This window comes from Phialemonium atrogriseum, assembly GCF_030411735.1.
Source record: "Phialemonium atrogriseum strain 8032-3 unplaced genomic scaffold QBC33scaffold_10, whole genome shotgun sequence".
Classification (NCBI taxonomy): domain Eukaryota; kingdom Fungi; phylum Ascomycota; class Sordariomycetes; order Cephalothecales; family Cephalothecaceae; genus Phialemonium; species Phialemonium atrogriseum.
Window position 1 is genome coordinate 845,176 of NW_026848147.1, and position 21,089 is coordinate 866,264.

At 59.5% G+C, this 21,089-nt stretch overlaps 6 protein-coding genes across 6 annotated transcripts; 3 read left to right on the forward strand and 3 right to left on the reverse strand.

Annotated features, from left to right (window-relative positions):
• Positions 1–375: 375 nt before the first annotated feature.
• QBC33DRAFT_558405 (uncharacterized protein) lies at positions 376–2,165 on the forward strand (the record flags this gene model as incomplete). The annotated part of the gene is made up of 3 exons (XM_060429879.1): positions 376–446; positions 500–806; positions 861–2,165. The coding sequence occupies 3 exons, from the start codon at positions 376–378 to the stop codon at positions 2,163–2,165; spliced, it is 1,683 nt and encodes a 560-aa protein (XP_060284458.1).
• Positions 2,166–3,188: 1,023 nt separating this feature from the next.
• Positions 3,189–3,868, forward strand: QBC33DRAFT_558406 (uncharacterized protein; the record flags this gene model as incomplete). The annotated part of the gene is made up of 3 exons (XM_060429880.1): positions 3,189–3,335; positions 3,427–3,484; positions 3,549–3,868. 3 exons carry the CDS (start codon positions 3,189–3,191, stop codon positions 3,866–3,868), a joined length of 525 nt encoding a protein of 174 aa, XP_060284459.1.
• Positions 3,869–4,028: 160 nt separating this feature from the next.
• On the reverse strand, positions 4,029–5,920 carry QBC33DRAFT_470984 (uncharacterized protein). Its single transcript, XM_060425187.1, has 3 exons — positions 4,771–5,920; positions 4,401–4,703; positions 4,029–4,323 (listed from the first exon to the last, which is right to left on the reverse strand). Exons 1-3 carry the CDS (start codon positions 5,623–5,625, stop codon positions 4,180–4,182), a joined length of 1,302 nt encoding a protein of 433 aa, XP_060284460.1. The 5' UTR covers positions 5,626–5,920; the 3' UTR covers positions 4,029–4,179.
• Positions 5,921–6,081: 161 nt separating this feature from the next.
• Positions 6,082–6,864, reverse strand: QBC33DRAFT_558408 (uncharacterized protein; the record flags this gene model as incomplete). Its single annotated transcript, XM_060429881.1, has 2 exons — positions 6,082–6,386; positions 6,462–6,864. The coding sequence occupies 2 exons, from the start codon at positions 6,862–6,864 to the stop codon at positions 6,082–6,084; spliced, it is 708 nt and encodes a 235-aa protein (XP_060284461.1).
• An 877-nt stretch (positions 6,865–7,741) lies between these two features.
• On the reverse strand, positions 7,742–12,524 carry QBC33DRAFT_470989 (P-loop containing nucleoside triphosphate hydrolase protein). Its single transcript, XM_060425188.1, has 3 exons — positions 12,107–12,524; positions 11,093–12,014; positions 7,742–11,002 (listed from the first exon to the last, which is right to left on the reverse strand). The coding sequence occupies exons 1-3, from the start codon at positions 12,251–12,253 to the stop codon at positions 7,941–7,943; spliced, it is 4,131 nt and encodes a 1,376-aa protein (XP_060284462.1). The 5' UTR covers positions 12,254–12,524; the 3' UTR covers positions 7,742–7,940.
• Positions 12,525–14,761: 2,237 nt separating this feature from the next.
• QBC33DRAFT_585288 (uncharacterized protein) lies at positions 14,762–20,868 on the forward strand (the record flags this gene model as incomplete). The annotated part of the gene is made up of 2 exons (XM_060431431.1): positions 14,762–15,262; positions 15,302–20,868. The coding sequence occupies 2 exons, from the start codon at positions 14,762–14,764 to the stop codon at positions 20,765–20,767; spliced, it is 5,967 nt and encodes a 1,988-aa protein (XP_060284463.1). The 3' UTR covers positions 20,768–20,868.
• Between the last annotated feature and the right edge of the window lie 221 nt (positions 20,869–21,089).

The following is a 21,089-nucleotide window of genomic DNA, read 5'->3' on the forward strand; positions in this document are numbered from 1 at the left end:
GGAAACAACTTTCGTTGGTCTACACGTAGTATCCCCCATCAGTCTGAGATGTTAAGACATCTGTGGTCGATGTTAAGGAACAGTGAGGCTCTTGTATGTAACGACTAACAAGGCGCCAGCTAATCCTAACGCGTGCGACTCAAGCCATCATGCAGTGGTGGCTTAGACCGCCACGTCGCCTGGACGAGGCGGTCCAGTGATCCAAGCGAGGGGCTACCAGCCTCCGCCTGGCGAGGTCTACATTCACAATGCCTTGAGTGTGAGCCTTGCAACTCCGCCACCATCCCCGTCGCTGTTGAGCAACATTGAGTCCTCCCATAACGGACGATTTCGAAGGCCTCGTGGTTGACGTTGGTAAGCCCAAATTATCTGGAGATGTCGAGTCTCGCCGGCCACCGGTCCACCAGTACGTTATCCGACTGGTATTGTGGCGTATCAGACTTCGAGTAAGTTATTATGTCGGCTTCGAGATGTTTATACTAAGACGCTCGCCTTGCAGCACTTCCGAGCCAGCGCGAGCAGCGTTCCAAGAAGGGCTCAAAATCTTCAAGGAAACCTTGACGAAGGACGGGAAGAAAAAGGACCTCGCAGGCCAGTTCCTCGACTGCAGAGTGGAAGACATCCTGAGGGCAGTTGTCGACGTCAAATCCCACTATGACGCCCAGCATGGATCAAACAAAATCCACGAAAGTTTAACAGCATTCTCGAAGCGCGTATTCTATTACGGCAATGTCATTGATGTTCTCGCTCAACACCATCCCGAATACGTTTCTCTTGTTTGGGGAGCCATGAAGTTTCTCTTTGGGGTAATCGTCTACGAAGGTGCTCATCGTTACTACCTTAGCTGACCATCAGGAAAGGCCGTGATCGAACATGAACGTACTGGCGTGACTATCGTATCGGCGCTTTGCGATATCGGGGACTCGCTCCCGAGAGTCGGACTGGCATTACTGGTCTACCCAACCGAATCGATGAAGCGGGCGGTATCCATGCTGTATGCTCATATTGTCCGCTTTCTCATTCGTGCAATGGGATACTATTCCGAGAGCAAGTTCGCTCGCGCTGTGCACACCATCACAAGGCCCGCCGCCCTCCGCTACGACGATATCATAAAAATGATACAGCATGATAGGCAGATCATAGCAAATCACGCTGTGGCAAGCAGCCAGGCTGAATTAAGGGATGTCCATGAAGGTGTTCGAGGAATCAGTCAACGGCTTGATATGGCCGTCACGCGGAGTCGAGCGGACCACCAGAGCCTGCAGACGAATGTACAGACTCTGGCTGACTTGATGTCACAGCTTCGACAAAGCATTATGGCCGAGAGGGCTGCTTCGATGACTGTGCAGATGGAGATTCGTTCTGCGCTCTCAGACGTACAATTGGCACAAGCGCTGGCAATGATATCGTCCCAATGTAGCATTGACCACAAAGTCGTGCTGCAGTCGAATCTGCAGCTCCACAACAGGCACCGACTCCAGCGACGATTCCATCACACCGCGGCCCCTCTTTGGACATCCCGCAAATTGCGGGAATGGAATGCATCGCCAACGTCATCGTCTATCCTCCTCAAGTCCACATTCCATGAGAGAGCACAGATCAGAGGATTTTGCACAGAAGTCATCGAACACCTAATCAAGGCTCGCAACGCCGTACTCTGGGTCTTGGTCGACCTTGGCCAGGAATACCCGATTCTCGAGATCCTGAAGAGCCTCGTTCTCCAAGCACTCACCCTCGACTACTCGGGTCATTCAGAGACAAAGATGTCGTTCCAGCTCCGCGGGTTCCTCGACGCACACTTCGAGAGCGACTACCTCAACATGCTCGGGGAACTCCTCCAGCACTTCAAATTAGTCTATATTGTCGTCAGTTCCGATGCGACGTCTCTTGCCACATCCCTGCAGTGTCGGGATTATTTGCGCCGCTTATCTTGCACACTTGCAGCGCGAGGCTCCAGAACTGTCTTGAAGATCATTGCCACAGCACACGGTCCGGGACTACAAGCTTCGTCGGAAGACATCGTCCTTGCAGTTGGAAGGATGCACAAACAAGGAATTAAGAAGCAGCAGAAAACCCATTCCAGGAGACGCCAGAACTCCAGGTTGACTCAACCTCTCACCACTGCCTTCAACGCCGCAGCCGACAGCAATACATTCGAGTCCTGAGTTTGACAGCCTGGTTTGGGACAAGTCTTGTCGATGCAGGCCCAAGTCATCTATGTACAAGGCCACGGTTATCTAACCCTTGCTATCACGTGCTGCCCCTGGCTGGAGCTGAGAAACACGGGGCGGGGTCCGGGTGGCAGTGCTCTGCTCTCTGAAACGAGTGTCGACGAGTATTTAAAATTCCGGAGTACAAGAACGATAGCACGCAATCGAATCTTGTCACATGTAATTAGCACATAGCCGTTTCTGCCCGGGTGCGCGCCGACCCGAGGCCGTGGACATGTCGGACATGCCTCTGGTCTTATAATTACATGCTATAGGGCTAGTATTGGCCGAAATAAAAGAATGGGTAGTGCAATCAATCGTTCGATGATCTTTATCTGAAGTCGGAGTCTAGATGCTGCCATCTGCAGGAACGGTGGGGAGATCCATGGATTAAAATACTGGATCAATGCACCATTGACGTGGACGCGCGGTACCTGGAGGTGCAGATCTCCTGCCCTGCCGTCAATCGTTGCTATTCCTGGTTTCTCCGTTAGACGTCCGTTGCAATGGCAAGCCATACCGAGCGCAGCTGGGAAGGGGCAAGGTGAAACGCCCTCCTTGGCGATCTTGCAGCTCAACGTCACTTTCCACGGGTGGGGTACCGCAGGTATTGGCGCGGGACGTCGATCAGAAAAGCTCTGAAACCGATCAGTGCCAAGCAATGCGTTTGATCTTTTTCCGCGGACTCCTCCAGATTCTCTATTTAAGTCTATTTAAGAATCCTCTTTCCCGCAAGTCTTGGCGTTTCTTGGCCTCTGGACTTGCACCTTCATTTTCGACTTCATCTCTGTTATCCTTTGTTATTCTTCTACCAGGTAAGCTTGTCCTGGCTTGATCCCAAATGCTGAAGATTAATTACTCGGAAGGCTGACATCTAGTTGATCAGAGCCGTGCTCAACACAGTCCCGGTGACTTTACCGATTTATTTATTTCTTCTATTCACCCAATTTCCTCAACACTCCTCCACCTACCTTCACAATGAAGACCTTCGCTACCATCCTCGTCCTCCTGGCCTCGTCCGCCTCCTTCGTGGCTGGCATACCTGCGCCTGCGCCGGCAGACCAGGCCGCGTCAGCAGCAGCCGCTGGTGAGAGCGTCAACGCGGCGGCGAACAATGGCTCCGGGGTGAGTCCCCCTCCCCCACGTCTCCCTTCAGCGGGCAGCCACTGTCCAAACTGGAACCGTTTCCGAGGCGATTTGCTGACAACCCCGACAGGGCATCAAGGCAGCCGACGACGCAGCCCTGGCAGTTGCGTTGGCCGAAGCTGGCGACAGTGAGTTTCCGATCCGTCTAAGGGGGGAGGTACGGGGAATGGATGCTGACTTTTTGGATCTCAGTCGGTGCCGTAACCACCGGTGCCGCCTTTGCCGCGGCAACGGCGAACGCGGCCGTGCAGGCGGCCAACGGGACCGAGAACGCCGACGTGGCCAAGGCTGATGCCGCCGCCGCTGCTGCTACCGCTGCCGCTGGTGGTGCCGCTGTTGACGCTGCTGGTGCCGCTGCCGCTGGTGGAGCCGCTGCCGCCGCTGGTGGAGCCGCTGGTGCTGCTGGTGGTGCCGCTGGTGGACAGGGCAAGGGCAAGGGCAAGGGCAAGGGCAAGGGTAAGGGAAAGGGAAAGGGGAAGGGAAAGGGGAAGGGCAAGGGGAAGGCAAACTAGGGAAACAATAAGAAGGGCACCTAAGGTCCAACAGCGGTTTAGGAGGGGATATGGGATCGCAGGATGGTAGTGAGTGTAAGAGGTCAGCCTGCTGTCATGACTAAACCACTGGTTGGTTGAATCTGCTCGTGTTTCTCGACCATCAATAGACATTTACTTGCCTTGGGATTAGTGAATAGGGACCAGTGACTCGTATCTCAGCCTATCTCGGTGCAAAGTAACAACCTTGTACCCCGACAGTCACGCAATTGGGCTCACTTACAAACATTACCTATGATAGAAAGACCCTGTCTATTTCCTTCGCCTTCACTTCACGCCTTCATTTCACCCGTGTCATCAAACGGCTTCGCCCCCATCTTCGTCCATACCGAGTCAACCATCAGGGCCAAGTCCTTCTCCTCGCTCGGGAAGAGCATCTCGCTCTTCCCGTCCCAAAACTGGAGGACGGAGCGGTCCTGATCACGCAAGTCAGCTTGAAAAAAGTTCCATCCCAAACACATCGATGGCACCAAGGAGAGGAAGGCCAACTCACCAATCCGAGAGTCAGTTTGATCAGCCCATCACCCCACTGTGGCTTGTACGTGTACCGAGGTTCCTTCCCGTGGATGGCGATGAGCACGTTGTCGGCAACGATCTCGGCCTGGCGCATGGCCGAGCGGGAGTTGGGGTTCGGCGTGTGGGTCTCTGCGACGTCTCCGCAGGCGTAGACGTTGGGGAGAGAGTCATCCGTTATCTGCAGCGTGGGCTTGACGCTGATGTGCCCGGAGGATGAGACGGAGGTCGGGGAGAGCGCGGCGATGAGTCCAGAAGCAGGTTTCTGACCGGTACAGTTCACCTGTCGAGCCTGTGTTAGTGGTCGGGATTGATCTGCATCACGAAGGAAAGCGAAACGGAGTGCGTACAAAACAGTCACACTCGATCGTCGTGCCCGAGGTGAGCGACACGGTGTTCGCCTCAACATCGTGAGACACCACTTTCTCCTCCAGGACGAGTTTCACACCGAGCCGTTCGAGCGCCTCCACCGTCGCGGCCTGCAGTCCCGGACTGAACCTGTGCATGACGGCACTCCGCGAATGCACGAGCACGACGTCCTTCTCGGGATAGGCCGCCTTGGCATCTGTGGCGACCTCAACGCCAGCAGCACCACCACCGGCAACAACGACATGCTTCGCGTCCTTGATGCGCTGCTGGTATGCCCGGAGGAGCTCCACGCCATCAGCCTTGTCCTCGACGCCGAGTCGCGACGGCAGGCCCTCGGCCACGTTGGCTCCCGTGGCGACGATCAAAAAGTCGTACTGGATCTCCTCGCCGCCGCGCAGGCGCACGCTCGTGCGGCCGGCCGACTCGACGCGGTCGCGCACCCAGCGGACGGCGCCGGGGGCGACGCCCGGCCCGGACACGTAGCCGCCGTAGGGGATGAAGGCCTTGTGCTCGTGGCCCTCGACGACGCAGAAGCGCGGCAGCACCCAGGTGAAGTTGAAGTGGCTGTTGGGCTCGACCACGACGACGCGGTAGGGGCTGCGCCGCGGGAGCGACGTCGCGATGACGCGCGCCGCGTGGTAGCCGGCGAAGGCGGCGCCGACGATGACGATGTTGCGGGTGCGCTGCTCGCCGCCGTCGTCGTCTGCTGGGGCGGAGCGAGAGGTGAGCGAGTAGACTTTGAGTCGGAGAGTGCGCAGGTGGTGCGTGAAGAGGGCCTTGACGACGTAGGCTACGAGCCTGATGAAGAGGCTCGCCCTTTGAAGTTGCTGCCACATTGCGTTTTTTTTCTCCTGTTCCCCCCTCCCCTTTTTTAGTGTTTTATTTTCTCTCAACTCGGCACGGCAATGCCTCTGAGTCCAGCCTCCGGTGCAAGCAGTCAAGCAGGCCAGCCAGAAGAAACCATGCCAGAGCTGGCGAGGACTTGAACTTGGGAAGATGGCAGAGTTTGGCCGACTCGGAGGTCCTTTTTGGCATGTACGGTACTTCGTATTTTACGATCCGAGGTTCCGCGTTATTGCACGAAATAGGTACTCCCGTCCTTCAATCGGATCCATACAGGGGTATATCTTGGCACTTGGCATAGTTTGCTAGTTTTTATCTCATCATCTGATAAATTCGCTTGGCATTACTGCGGTATCGGCGTTGCAACCCCCACCCCTGTTTGTTGCGCACCCATCCCTGTCTCCCCTGCCTGGCCAGGACCAACACGACGAGATCGGTGCTCCACTCCCTTAGCCAAACCTCGGGTATCCCTGCTCCTTCCACTCGTAGAATCCTATCCCCTTGGCTGCCTTGGGCATTCTGACCATGAGGGGCACGGTAATGTCCTCATCCGTGCCCAGGACCTCCGCCTTGTGGACGATGGTCTCCTTGAGAAGCTCGAAGCCCATCTTCTTGTACATCTCCAGCACGGTGGGCGATGCCTCGAAGTAGACGGGCAGTCTCGTCCTCTCGCACAGGTCGATTCCCCACTCCATCATAGCCGCCCCGGCCCTGAGGCCCTGGAATTTGGGTTCGATGCCGACGACGTGGACGTCTGTAACCTCGCATGTCAAGCATTAGTTGTGTGCATTTGCGGGGCTTAACTGTATGTAGACGGGATGGGACTGACAGAGATACGGCTCGCCCCCAAACAACTTCTCCCTCATCTCCCACAGCGGCCTGACCACCTTCTCGGCGCGCTCCCTGTCCTCGCCCTGCAGCCAGGAGACGCCCTGGAAGGCGCGCTCCTCGTCGGACCGCTTCTTGATGTAGACGTCGCCGAGGCCGATGCCGACAATGTCGCCCGTCAGCGAGTCGACGCACTTGAACGTGTACTGCACGTCGCTCGTGTGCCAGTAGCTCAGCGTGCCCTCGGCGTGGCCCTTGCGGAACTCCTCCGACTCGGTCAGCGTGCCCGGGAAGAGGAGCCGCACCATGATCTGGCCCATCTTGTCGTTCTTGAACGCGTTGAAGTAGACATCGTACAGCCGCCGGATGTCGGGGATCAGCGCGGGGAGGACGACGTAGACCATCTTCGATCTCGTGTGTGTGCGGGGGGGTGGTGGACTTTGCGGCGGGTATTAATGGGGAAAGTTTGAGAGATTGACGATGCGGCCAAGTGACGATCTGCAGTGTTGGGGTTGAGTTGAGTGGTGATAATCTTCAAACCTGCCGGAAAGAGAGAGGCGTCAACAGCGATCTTTTTGAATGCGGGACGGAGATCCGGGCCTTGTGGATCCTCAGGGTCCTCGTCTCCGGGCAGAACCCACTGCGTTGCTGCTTGCTCCTTTGGGCGTAGTCACTGCATCCGACGGCCCATCCGTCCAGACTATCGGAACGCCATGCGTTAAACCATTGAGGTTTCGCTTGTCTGGACCCAATCCTGGGTTCTGGGCTCTCCGCCACGGCGCAAGATAATCGTGTCCCCGGTTCACACCACCCCCCCAAATGCCGTAGCACCCGGACCCCACTGCGAGGTTTCTGGTTACGAAAGAAATGCTCAACCCCTGCTAGCCCTCCCTTAGCCGGAGGAACTTTGTATTTTTCCTCGTCTAAGATTACCAACCTCGGGACAGAATCGGCACGAGGACCATGTGGGGGGGAAGGAGGGGGGCCAAATTCTGCGCCAAGGTCAAGGTTAAAGTTATCTGATCCGTCCAACAGGCTAATGCAGACTGGGGTGGCACGGGGGGCTATTATTGATTTACGAGGTTGTATTCCGGCACGTGGGGAGTTGATGATGACTCAAACCAGGGATGGCCCGGAACTCGGTAGCGACCTTCAACTCCACGGAAGGAAGTCCTGGCAACAATGAGCATGTGTTCGGAGAGACAGGCATTGGCTCGTTGCGCAAAACATCAGGGCAACACATGGACTGGTAAGACGGAAGAGTACAGGTAATTGACCTGTCTTGATGATTGAGGCTACCGCGAGCTTCCCCCTTTGCCTTTTGAAGCACCTTCCTCTCTATAAAATTCCCGATGTATCCACAACGCTGGCTGGATAGCTAATTACAATGTATAATTATTTTGTGTTGGTTTGTTTTCTTTCTTTTCTTCCCTTTGCTCCTTCATCTCCAACAGATCCCATCCATCCCTCTCTCATGCCACTACTGCAACATCTGCTGGTGGGCATTGACCCTGTAGCTCTCGCTCCGCTCCATCAGCTCGACGTGCTTCCCGCTATCGACGACGCGCCCGCCCTCGACCACGAAGATGACGTCGGCCTTGCGCACCGTGTGCAGGCGATGCGTGATGGCGATGACAGTGATGTCCCGCGCGACCATCTCCAGACTCTCCTGCAGCACCCTCTCGCTCTCGGCGTCGAGCGCGCTCGTGCTCTCGTCCAGCAGCAGCAGGCGCGGCCGCCTCACCAGCGCCCGCGCGATAGACAGGCGCTGCCGCTGCCCACCCGACAGCTGCGACGCCCGCGGCCCGCACTCGGTGTCGTACCCCTGCGGCAGCGCCACGATCGTGTCGTGGATGTTGGCCCGCCGGCACGCCTCCTCAATCTCGGCGTCGGTGGCGTCGCGGCCGGGGCGCGCCCCGAGGCCCACGTTGAACTTGACGCTGCCGTCGAAGAGAGCCGTGTCCTGCGGCACGATGGCGATGTCGTCGCGGAAGTGGTCGCCCGCCGCCCCGCGCCGGGAGAGGTCTTCCCCGTCGATGGTCACGGTGCCCGATGTTGCCTCGTAGATACCCTGCACTAGCTTCATGATGGTAGACTTGCCTGCCCCGGACGGGCCAATCAGCCCACAGAACTGGCCCGGCTGCACCGTGAATGTCACGTCGTGGAGCACCGGCGCGTCGGGACGCGCCGCATACGCGAACGATACGCCGTCGAACGTGACCCGGACGCCCCGGGGTCCGTCACCGTCAACATCGGGGGAGGAGGACCTGGGCTTCGCCTCGGCGACGGCCTCGATATCCTTCTCCGTCGCCGGCCCGGCGGATGAGTCGTCCCCGGGGATGTCGGCCCGTGGGAGCACCTTCTGCTCCCGGCTGCCGGACCCGAGGTTGATGACGCGCAGGATGCGCGAGGCGGCGGAGCGGGCGCGCGAGAACTCGGGGGCGAGGGTGAACATCTGGCCCCAGAGCTGCGCGCTGACGAGCATGGCGACGAGGATGATGAAGAACTGCTTCTGCGAGTACTCGCCCTTCATGATGAGGCGCGACCCCCACCAGTAGGCGAAGGCGTAGATGAGGAAGCCCGTGCTGTTGGACAGGGCGAGCCAGATGTTGGCGAGCGCCGACTGCCGCACCACCTCGTTGCGCGCCGCCGCGAGAACCCGTGAGTGCGTGGCCATCACCTCGTCCTCGAGCGACAGCGCCGCGATGGTCTGGATCGAGTTGACCGCCTCGACGGCGATGCCCGTGGCCCGGGAGTAGGCATCGGCGTGCCGCTCCTCGTATCGCGACAGCATGCGCAGCTGCATCACGCCCGAGCCGAGGAGGATGGGAACCACGACGAGGCACACGATGGCGATCTTCCAGGCGACGATGTGCGAGAGCACGATGGCGATGACGAAGTTGACGAGGATGGAGAACACGGTGCCGATAATGGACCCGCTGAAACCGCCCACCGCCGCGCTGTCCTTGGTGATGACGGAGAGGAGACCCGAGGGGCTCCGGTCCGCGGCCTGGTGCCAGTCGAGAGGCTGCGCGAGCAGTGAGCGGAAGGATAGGACCCGGATCGTGCACAGCAGCCTCTCGGCGATGAGACCAAAGGCCGACCAGGCGACGAAATTGGCAAAGAGCTCGACAACCGCGAGCATGAACAACAGGCCTGCGAAGAATCTACCGTAGTACAGGATTTTGTCGGTGGTATTCTCGCACGGGTTGAGGGCGCCGACTGTGTTGCCAAAGATGAGGCCGGCACCGGAGAAGGTAGCCCCGACGATGACGGCGGCGATCACCGCCGGCACAAGCCATATAAGGGACGGACGGACGTATTGGGCAAGGCCCTTGAAAGTTGATGCGAGCGAGAGTTTTGAAGATATGCCGAGCTCGTTGTCGTCGCCGGCCGCATCTTCTTCCTCCCTCTTATTGGTAGGGCCCTGCTTGGCGGTACGGGCAACAGCCTCGACGCCCTGCTTCCCAGCAGCATCGATATTCAGAGATGTCCGGCTCGAAGAGACATTCTGCGAGCTGGTCTCGGTAGCCTCCCCCGAACCGATCGACTGGAGGCCAGCCATCCGTGCGAACGCGCCATCGCGCACCATGAGCTCGTCATACGTGCCCTGCTCGACGACCTCCCCAGCCTCCATGACGATGATGTTGTCTGCGTTCCGGATGGTAGACAGGCGGTGTGCGATGGAGATGACGGTCCGATTCTCGGCGGCGCGCTCGACGGCGGCCTGGATGCGCCGCTCGCTCGTCGAGTCTAGCGACGCCGTCGCCTCGTCCAGCATGAGGATCTTGGGGTCGCGCACCAGCGCCCGCGCGAGCGCGATGCGCTGCCGCTGCCCGCCGCTGACAAGCAGACCGCCCGACCCGACCGTCGTGCCGTAGCCGTCCTCTAGCCGCTCGATGAAGCCCGTCACGTCGGCGAGTTCTGCGGCCTTGCGGACGAGCTCGACGATCTCTGCGACGCGGGGGTCCGTGTTCCTGGAGGCGGCGGTCGGGATGTTCTTCCCCTCGGCGGCGAGATTGGCTAGCTCGGGCCCGAGGAGCACTGGTTTGAGAGCCGCGTGGGCGGGATTGGGCGAGTTGATGAGGCCGAGGGCAATGTTCTCCAAGATCGACCGGTTCAGAAGACTCGGCTCCTGCTGGACCAGCCCGATGAAGCCCCTCAGGCTCTTGACATTGATACCTTGTATATCGCGGCCATCAAGTAAAACGGTCCCACCCGTGGGATTCTGTAACCGGGCGATGAGAGAGGCGAGAGTTGACTTGCCGCTCCCGGAAGGGCCGACAATGGCAGTGTGCTTCCCGGCGGGAAAGTTGAGGCTGATGTTGCGAAGTACGTGTTGGTCAGGCCGGGAAGAATACGCAAACGAGACACTGTCAAAAGCCAAAGCAGCCGGCGTGTCAAATGGTAGGGCCTCGCCAGAGTCTGCGGTGCCGTCGATGACGGATTCCCGCTCAATGTCGCCCCTCAGCCGCAGGAAGGCTGATGCGGCACCGCCGAAAAGGGGCAACAGCGGGGCGACCGAACCGAGAATGACGCAGGCTAGAGAAGAGAGCGATCGGTTAATTTACCACATACTTGTGACTTAACCGCTCCCTGGCAAGGGAGCGAGGGACAATTCAGGGGACTCACCATCAACTAGAAGAAAGACGACGGTATAGATTCGGCCCACACTGGAACTCCCGTCGCCGTTGATTGCCTCAACCACCATGCGACTTCCCTGCCAATACGCAAGAGCGTTCGCGGCGTAGGCCACAAAATACAGGCATCCCGCCTGGACGGCAGCAGCGATGCCCTTCCGGATGCCGGCGTGACGCGCCACGAGCACGTGGCTTGCAAACTTGGCCTCGAGGCGCGGCCCAGCGCCAAAGACCTGCACGACGCCGACGTTCTCCAGGGCCTCGGAGGCGATGGAGGAGGCCGAGGCGATGGCGTCGGACATGAGGCCCGAGTACTTCTGGACGAAGGCGCCGCCAACCAGGGCCATAATGGCGAAGGCGGGCACGAGAGAGACGAGCATGCCGGCCAGGCGCGGCTCCTTGATGAAGGCGATGACGTAGGCGGTGATGAAGAAGGAGATGCAGGCGATGAAGATGCCGACCTTCTCCGAGGTGCCCGACTGCACGGCTTGGATGTCGCCGTGCAGGCGCGACGACACCTCGCCGGCCCGGCGGTTGTCGAAGAAGGCCGGCTCCTGGCGCAGCAGGCTGTGAAAGTAGCGGTCGCGCAGCCGCTGGGCCAGGCGCTGGCTGACGATGCTCCAGCAGAGGATGTACGTGTAGATGAGCACGAGGGCACCGATGGCGATGTACACGATCTGGAGCACCTTCTCGTTGATAGACGACTCGTACGAGAAGCTACTGCCCACCGCCTCGGCCTCGCACGTCGCCCCGTTCATGTCGTCGACGAGCTGCCCAAACAGGATTCCCATCAGCGGGAACGGCGTGCCAGCCGCCGCCGCCGCGACGGTGCCCAGAACAATGAGCCCGATGTCTATCCATGTCGGCTGCGAGTAGAATAGGAGCCTGATGAAGGCGGAAAGTTGCCTACGAAGCTGGATTCAATTGAAGGTGAGCAACACCATGTATGTCAGCGAGAGACAGGGTGGCTTGATTGTTAGGATGGGGATATAGCGCAGCCACTAACCGTCATTCCATTGTCGGTGCTCTCCTCTGCCTTCTTCGTCTCACCCGTGTCGGATGCTGTAGGTGTTGAGCTTCCGGCAAGTGCCGTGGCGTCGGCTGTGGCTGCAGGTGCCCGGTCTGTCTTCTTCTCGGGCGCTTCGCCAACCATGATGACTTTACTTGTCGAGCTCCTCGAGCTCTTCTTCCTCCCTTGGTTGCGTATGGAGAGCTGCAACTTGGTAAGACATCCAAAGACGCGGTTTCAACTCCAAACGTTGAGGAAGATGTTGTTTCCCTTTCTTGGGGGGCTCCCAGAGGGGTAACCCCCAACCTCGTTTTTCCGCCATCCCGTCTGCAGGATCTAGAAATTTGCAAGCTGGTACCAAGCCAGGATCGTCGCTGGGTCCTGCCTGTTCTTGATCAAATTCCCGATGCCGGACTTGGCAGGTGAGGATCTGATAATCTGATAAACCGAGCGTGGCTAGAAGCGGGGCAACTTGCGGATCTGATAATCTTTTTGCGCCCCCGCTTGTCACAGTGTGAATTCATCCCGGGTGTTTCCCACGCTGTCCTTCGGCAGCAGCCATGGCCCATGGTTGATTGCTAAGAAATACTACGCTCTCGTGGCTCATTCCGTCTTCCCAAGCAAAATCTGTATTACCTATCTATGTCTGGAAGATGAATATTTCGACGAAAGTTGAAATTGCTGGCTGACTGCCCGTGGTGATAAAAAGCCGTCGTCAAGTGTGCTCCTGCGAGTCTACAGCATTGCCATGTGTCAGATCTTCACCAGTGTGGCGAATAGAGTATCTATCTCTTGCGAACTGACCGCGGCTATCTCGCGTAGAAGGTCTAACAACGGGACTTCTTCAACTGTACTGCTGTGTCTGCTCTTGTCATTGGCCTGCTCACCTTGCAGCTTGCAGCTTGCTGATGCCGGATTTGACTGCTTCTGTCTTGCACCAGCTTTCTGCAGGTCAATGATTCGAGAACGTGTGCTGCTGTGTATGCATGTAACCTCAGAACTGACGATAGTGCTTCCTGAACCAGGTTTGTCCCTTGTCTTGGCGTGATTATTTTGGTTAGCACTCTTCTCCCACACGACATTGTAAACCCCACGCTTGTGTGCAGGGAGACCACACGGCAGAGCAAATTGCAAACCTGGTCAGACGAAGTCTTCATGCAGGGGAATCCGTGGCCTAGAACTTCCTCACCTGTTCCTCATTTGTTTTGGTGGGCGCTGGCCTGCTGAATTTCGAACCCTCGGACGACTCCGTTGCCGGAGTGGGGGTTCGTTCGACCGGCACTGTACAAAGCGCAAAGAGGCGAGTGGCCCGAATAGAGTTATCAGATCCGCAAATGTCCCGGCGAGACACGCTACCATTCGGGCCCTGGCTTGGAGCCCATCCAATCAGTGATCGGAGCGTTAAAAGATCTGATAAGATAATTAATGGCGCAACCGAGGCGAAACCGAGGGTAGTGCGCATCTTTAATTTGCTAACCGTCTTGCAATCTGCGTACGTAATGTGACAAGAAGGTGGGATGCACTTGGTCATTGGTCATTGGAGCTTGGACCTTGGACTCGTTGCTTCTGACTGCCGCCAGACTGGGCAACTCGGATATATCACCTGCCACCCATCCCAGAAGCCGAAAGAGGACTCTGTGCCTGGTCAATATCCCTTTTCTGTTTCTCTCCAGCCCATGCAGAAAGGGTATTTCCAGTTGTATCACCACCGCCGCAAGTGTGGGTGCCATCCGGGTCTTCTGGTCTGAACCAAGATGCACTGCCCGCGCTACTTTTCCGCCTAAGGAAGACAGGCCCCAATAATGACATACATACATGAGCCTGGCGTGGTGCGCTTGACGAGCTGACTCCCGATATGAAATAGTTTGGCAAGCTTGGCGAATATCTAAACTGGTCACAAATATATAGCCCAGACACTTAGCGAAGGTGGTTGCCTACTCTGATACCGATGACGATGGCGACGGCGATGCAGAATACAGAATGCTCTTTCTCCCCTCCTCCCCCTCCCCCCCCCCACCAGCAATGAAGATCCCCATAAGTTCAGCAAGACCCCGATGCTGGTCAGCTCCACAATGCTCCACTCGTACCAAACTAGCTATTCATAGTGTAGGGTATTCTCTAGTGCGTGGACTAGGTTATAGTAGTGTCCCTAACCGTCCCTCCCATACCGATGGCCGGAACGTGGAAGGAACTTGTTACCTTGCCAAACAAAGCTTTCCCACCCGGAACCTGCCTACGCTAGTTGATGTGACAACAGCTAGTTCCATATCCCAGTCGCATCCCACGGCAGATTGGTCAAGGCCGAAACCAATAGCCCCCGAAAACCGGCGAAAGGGCTGATCGGCCCCCCCTCCCTCCCCCTTCACAAGCCTGCCCCTTCTGGAAGGCGGGAAATCTGCAAGGCCAGGCAGGCCACATGGAAGCTCCAGACCTGCATGAGAGGACACTAAATCTGAGGATCGTGTCCCATGGCCCGGGTTCCAGGGTAGGCCAATATAAGCGAACCCTCTAGGGGGGTGTTGCATATCATAGCTGCCGAGCCGGGAATCTTCCTTATGACGGCACACTCTTCCTCTAGACCTTTTGTGTGTCTTCTGTCTGTCATGTCATGTTGCCGGGCCTTTTTCTTCCTTCCCTAACCAATCACCAAACATGTTGCACCTACCAGACTCGCATCTCCACGCCAACGAGCCTCCTCACCCCAACGGCTCGTATATTGACGGACCACTGGCCGTCCCTCCGGCTACCTTGACTCGGACCGTCGCCGCCCCCGAAGTTGCCCCCTCGGACGTTGGCGATGTCGCCTCCGATCGTGGAATCCCGGAAGCATCAGTGTTGCTAGCCGGGCTTCTCCTCCTCCGCCGGAACAACACCGAGGACCAAGACCTGGGACAGTTCTCATGGGGTTACGTATCCCGAGACGGGACCGACTCGGTCCTACCGCTACCAGATCAATGCGCCTCTCCATCACAGGCGTACCTAGACCCCTATCAGACAATATCAAGCGCGACGACCCTCCTGAACAAGGCACTGGGACGAGATGGGAGCGATATGTGCCCAAAGTTGGGCAACGGCCAGACCCTATTCTTCACCGACGCGGATGCATCGCTGGTGGAAAAGATGCCCCTTGGCGAAATCGACCTGGAGCAAAAGGTAAAGGATGATACCCGCAGACAAGATGACTGCGCTCAGACTCACCTTGGATCTATGCTTACCTTGTCTCCCCAAAAGTGGACCTTCCGACTAGAACTTAGCTCGCTGGACGAGCAGCTCTGCCTCCAGGCACGTTGGCAGGGCCCCTTACTGACCCGAGAGGTGGTGGAACAAAGCCTCGACACTCTCATCGACCTCCTCCACCTAGTCGTCCAGAGGCCAGAAGCACCCGTCCGGGAAGCCCTCGGGCCGCTCGAGCGGGACCTCGAGCAGATCTGGACATGGAACGCCGACCTGCCCGCCAAGATCGACGTGTGCGTCCACGACATGGTCTCCGACTATGCCGCGCAGCGGCCCGACGCGCCCGCCGTGTCGGCGTGGGACGGCGAGTTCACCTACGGCCAGGTGGAGGCGCTCTCGAGCCGCCTCGCCGCCGACCTCGTCGCCCTCGGCGTCGCCCTGGGGACCCCCGTGCCGCTCTGCTTCGAGAAGTCGAGGTGGACCGTCGTCGCCGTCCTGGCGGTCATGAAGGCGGGCGGGACCTTTGTGCTCACGGACCCCAGCCAGCCGCAGGCCCGGCTGCAGACCATCGTCGAGCAGACGCGGGCCCGGGTCGTCGTCTCGTCGAAGCTGCAGGAGGACTTGGCCGGCCGTATCTCCCCCGGTGGCCAGGTCCTCGTAGTGTCGGACGCGTTGTTGGAGCGCGGCACCGGCGCCACCGAGCAACCGCCAATAGCCCTTCCGTCCGTGCCGGCAGACACGCCGATGTACATCATCTTCACCTCCGGCAGCACGGGGAAGCCGAAGGGCGTGGTGATATCGCACGCCAACTACACCAGCGGCGCGCTGCCTCGGGCCGAGGCGGTGGGCTACAGGAAGGATCTCCGCGTGTTCGAGTTTGCCTCGTACGCCTTCGACGTCAGCATCGACTGCATGCTGTGCACGCTCGTCACGGGCGGCTGCATCTGCGTGCCGTCCGACGAGGACCGCATGAACGACCTCAGCGGCGCCATCCGCCGCTCGGGCGCCAAGATGGCCCACATGACGCCGTCGGTCGCCCGCGTCCTGGACCCGGACATCCTCCCGTCCCTCGAGGTCCTGGGCCTCGGCGGCGAGGCTGTGTCTGCCGGCGACGCAGTCTCGTGGAGCAAGCACACCAGCGTGATCATCGCCTACGGCCCCTCCGAGTGCACCGTCGGCTGCACCATTAATAACAACATCAGCGCGTCCAAGGCGTACACTAATATTGGCAAGGGCGTCGGCGGGCTGACATGGATCGCCGACCCCGCCGACCATAACAATCTCGTCCCTATCGGAGCCGTCGGCGAGCTCCTCGTCGAGGGCCCAGTCGTCGGCATTGGATACCTGGATGACCCGGAAAAGACTGCCGAGGGTTTCATCGAGGACCCGCCGTGGCTGCTTGCCGGACACGGGAGCGTGCCCGGTCGCTCTGGAAGGCTGTACAAGACGGGCGATCTGGTCAGCTACGACTCGGACGGCTCGGGGGCCGTTTTCTTCGTCGGGCGGAAAGACCAGCAGGTCAAGATCAGGGGCCAGAGAGTGGAGCTGGTCGAGATTGAGCATCATCTGCACGACAAGGTCCCGGCTGGAGTGAAGACGGTCGCCGAGGTGATCAAGCCGGGTGGAGGGGACCCGACTCTGGTTGTGTTTTTGGAGGAGGGCCAGCCAGCAGATGGGTCTCTGCCCGAGGGCGATGCGGTAACGCTCTCCCCTGCACTTTCCCAGGCACTCCCAGAGATAGATGCGGCGCTTGGGGAAGAGCTGCCCCGATACATGGTGCCGACAGCTTATATCCCTCTCGCAACGATCCCCTCGCTTGTCTCTGGAAAAACAGACCGCAAGAAACTCCGAGAGCTGGGGGCTTCGATGACCCGTCAGCAGGTCGCAAGCTTCAGGGTCGTCGCCGACAAGAGCCGGCCGGAGACCGAATCGGAACGCGCGCTCCACGGCATCTGGACACAGCTTCTCGGGACTACGGGCGAGATTTCCCTGAGCGACAGCTTCTTCGCGCTCGGAGGCGACTCCCTCAAGGCGATGAAGCTCGTTGCCGCAGCGCGGGCCGAGGGAATATCCCTGACGGTGGCGTCCATCTTCACCCACCCGACGCTGCGGGACATGGCGGCGACGGCACAAAAGGCCAGCACCGACACTGAGACGACATCCCCGCCGTTCTCCCTCCTGGACGACGGATGGACGGCTGAGGCAGCCAAGGAAGAGGCTGCCAGGCTCTGCGACATTGACGAGTCCACCGTCGAGGATATCTACCCCTGCACGCCTCTTCAGGAGGCCCTAATGGCGCTGTCTGCCAAGATCGAGGAGGCGTACGTGGCGCAGAGAGTCCTGGATCTAAAGGACTTGGACACGGCTCAGAAGCTCCAGGCAGCGTTCGAGATGGCGGCGGATGACTGCCCCATTCTCCGCACGCGAATAATTCAAGTTCCCGGCCGCGGGTTGGTCCAAGTCGTCGTGAAGGAGAAGATCCAGTGGAAGACAGCAAACTCTCTTCAAGAATACCTTGACCAGGACAGGACTGACCACATGGGGCTGGGCAAGCACCTGGTCCGATACGGACTGGTTTCCGACAGCAGCTCCGAGAAGATATCGTTTGTCCTGACCATCCACCACAGCCTCTACGACGGGTGGTCCATGCCACTGGTGATCGACCGTGTCAACCGCGCGTACCAAGGCCTGTCCACACACCGACCCGCCGCATTCAAGGACTTCATCCATTTCCTCAACAAGCTCGACCGCGGAGCCTGCGAGGACTTCTGGCGCGAGCACCTCCACGGCGCAACGGGGCCGCAATTCCCCCCGCTGCCATGGGAGGGGTACCAGGCCCGTGCAGACTCGCTGCTGGAGCTGTTCGTCCCACTGGTCCAACGGCCCGCCTCCAACACGACCGTCGCGACGGTGATCCGCGGAGCCTGGGGCCTGGTCGCGTCCAACTACACGGCGTGCGACGACGTCGTGTTCGGCGAGACCCTCACAGGCCGCAACGCGCCGATCTCGGGAGTCGACCAGATCGAGGGGCCCATGATCACGACGGTCCCCGTGCGGGTGCAGGTCGACCGCACAGTAAGCGTGGCCGAGTACCTCCAGGCCATCCACGACCAGACCGTTGCTCAGATCCCGTACGAGCACACCGGCCTGCAGCACATCCGGAGACTCAGCGACGATGCCCTGCAAGCCTGCGAGCTGCGGACTGGCCTGGTGCTGCACCCGGGCACGGACGGGGAGGAGGATCTTGCTGCGCCCGTAGACGACAACCAGCCGGCTAATGGTCTCGTCCCTGCAGGCGATGCCGAGGCCGCCCAGGAGGCGCTCAAGTTCAACACATACTCGATCATGCTGGTCTGCTCCCTGAGCCCCAAGGGGTTCCTCGTCATGGCCAGCTTCGACTCCAAGACGGTGGACAAGCAGACCATGGAGACGGTGCTGGACCAGTTCGGCCTGGTGAGCCGCCAGCTCTGCGAAGGAACCGACAAGTGCATCAATGACATCGAGTACCTCACCGAGGCTGACGGGAAGGAAATCCGGCGCGTATCTGCTATTAGTGGTGCGAATGTGGGATTCCTCGGGGATAAATACAAGGACATCACGGCGGCATGGATTGTCGATCCCGCCGACCCCGAGCGCCTGCTTCCGCGGGGGGCAGTCGGCGAGCTCATTGTCGAGACCCGGCAGGAGGAGGAGGAGGGGCTTGATCTACCAACACTCGAGAAGCCCAAGTGGCTGCTCGCCCAGAGCGCCGACGAAACACATCCGGGGCGCCTCGTCAGGACCGATCTTCTGGCCAAATTCGAACACGATGGCTCCCTAGTCAAGATCGGCTCCAAGAACGCATCGACAGCCAAATCAGCAAAGGTTCCCAAGGCAAAACCGACGGCGGTGACGGCTGCCTCCAACAAGCAGAAAAGCCTCCGGAATCTCTGGAGCCGCGTGCTGCGCATGGACGAGGACGACATCAGTCTGGGCGACAACTTCTTCCGGCTCGGGGGCGACTCGATCACGGCGATGAAGCTAGTGTCGGAGGCGCGGCTCGATGGCTTCGAGCTGAGCGTGGCCCAGGTCTTCGCAAACAGGTCTCTCTTCGACATGGCCAATGCCCTGCAGGGCGCTCCCGCCAAGCAAGCGGAGGACGCGCCCGTTACCCCGGTCACGCCTTTCTCCCTACTGGAGATGCCAAACGTCGAGGAATTCGTCGAGCAGAGCATCCGGCCCAGACTGGCCGACCGCGCCTGGAAGATAGCCGACGTTCTGCCCGTGCGGCCGCTCCAGGAGATCGCCATCAAGGGAACCGTGGATGTGCCGAGGTACTCGATGCGGTACGAGATGCTGCACTTTGACTGCCCCATCGACGGGCCCAAGCTGCTCAGGGCGTGCCAGGAGGTGGTCGCGCGGAACGAGATCCTCCGGACGGTATTCACCGAAGTCGAGGGCACCTACTTCGGCGTGGTGCTGGATCAGCTGCTCGCGCCGACAACCGAGTACGACGTGCAAGACGACGTCGAAGCCTTCGTCCGCAAGGTCTGCGAGGTGGATGTGCAGGAGCGGACAACATTGGGGAGTTCCTTCGTCAAGTTCTTCCTCGTGCACGGCGCCGACGGCGGCAAGAGCAGTCTCATCTTCCGCATCTCGCACGCGCAGTACGACGAGATGTGTCTCCCCATCTTCCTACACCAGCTCTCGGCCCTCTACGAGGACCGCCCTGTGCCCGAGTCGACGCCCTTCTCCGCCTTCGTCCACCACGTCGTCCGCGACAATGTCCCGCAGGGAATCGCCTACTGGCGCGACCTCCTCGAGGGGTCCGCCCTCACCGTCCTCCGCCCGGACATCCCCCTCACGGCGAGGCGCCACCACGCCATCCAGCACACCGTCGACATCTCGGCGCGCCCCCGCGACGTCACCGTGGCGACGCTGCCCACCGCCGCCTGGGCCCTCTGCCTTTCGCGGCGCCTCGGCTTGCGCGACGTCACCTTTGGCGAGGTGGTCAGCGGGCGCAACATGTCGCTCCCGGGGGGCGCCGGCGACGCGGTTGCGGTGGCGGGACCGTGCTGGCAGTACGCGCCGGTGCGGGTGCGCATGGCGGCCGGGTGGACGGGCGCGGACCTGCTGGAGGCGGTGCAGCACCAGCACATTGCCAGCTCGCGGTTCGAGGGCATGGCGCTGCCCGAGGTGGTGCGCCTGTGCGGCACGGGCTGGCCCGCCGACACGGACTGGTTCGACTCGGTCGTCCACCAGGACGTCGAGCATGTCGAGGACTTGCCCTTCCTGGAGGCGCGGTGCCGGACCGAGACGCTGTATCTGCACGAGGAGCCCCTGCGCGAGTGGAAGGTTCAGGCCTTCCCGCAGGGTGACTCGCTCACGCTTGAGATCGTCACGTTTGAGTCGTGGGCGCCGTTTGCGGAGGAGCTGCTGAGAGACTTGACTGATGCGATGGAGACGTTGGTGCGGAGACCATGGGAGGCTATTGTAATTGAGTGAATTGATGCGGAAAATGATTGGACATGACTGAGTTTTTCTTTTCTTCATGTTTGGAAGGGGATTGTAATTACATTCTATCGAACACATGTTGTTGACAGGGGTAAATTAGAGGCAAACAAGCAATTTGACTGTGCTACTACGGCAGGCATCGTGACTCGGTTTGTGGCTTGGGAGGCTGGCAGGCTGGGTAACCCGCACGGACCATAATCGTTGCGTTCCACCACCCCCATATCCAGACCTCCGGCCAAAAGAAGACCGACAAGCCGCCAATCAGGCAGCTGGCGCTGGGTAGCGAACCTCAAGATAATCCATGGGCATGCGG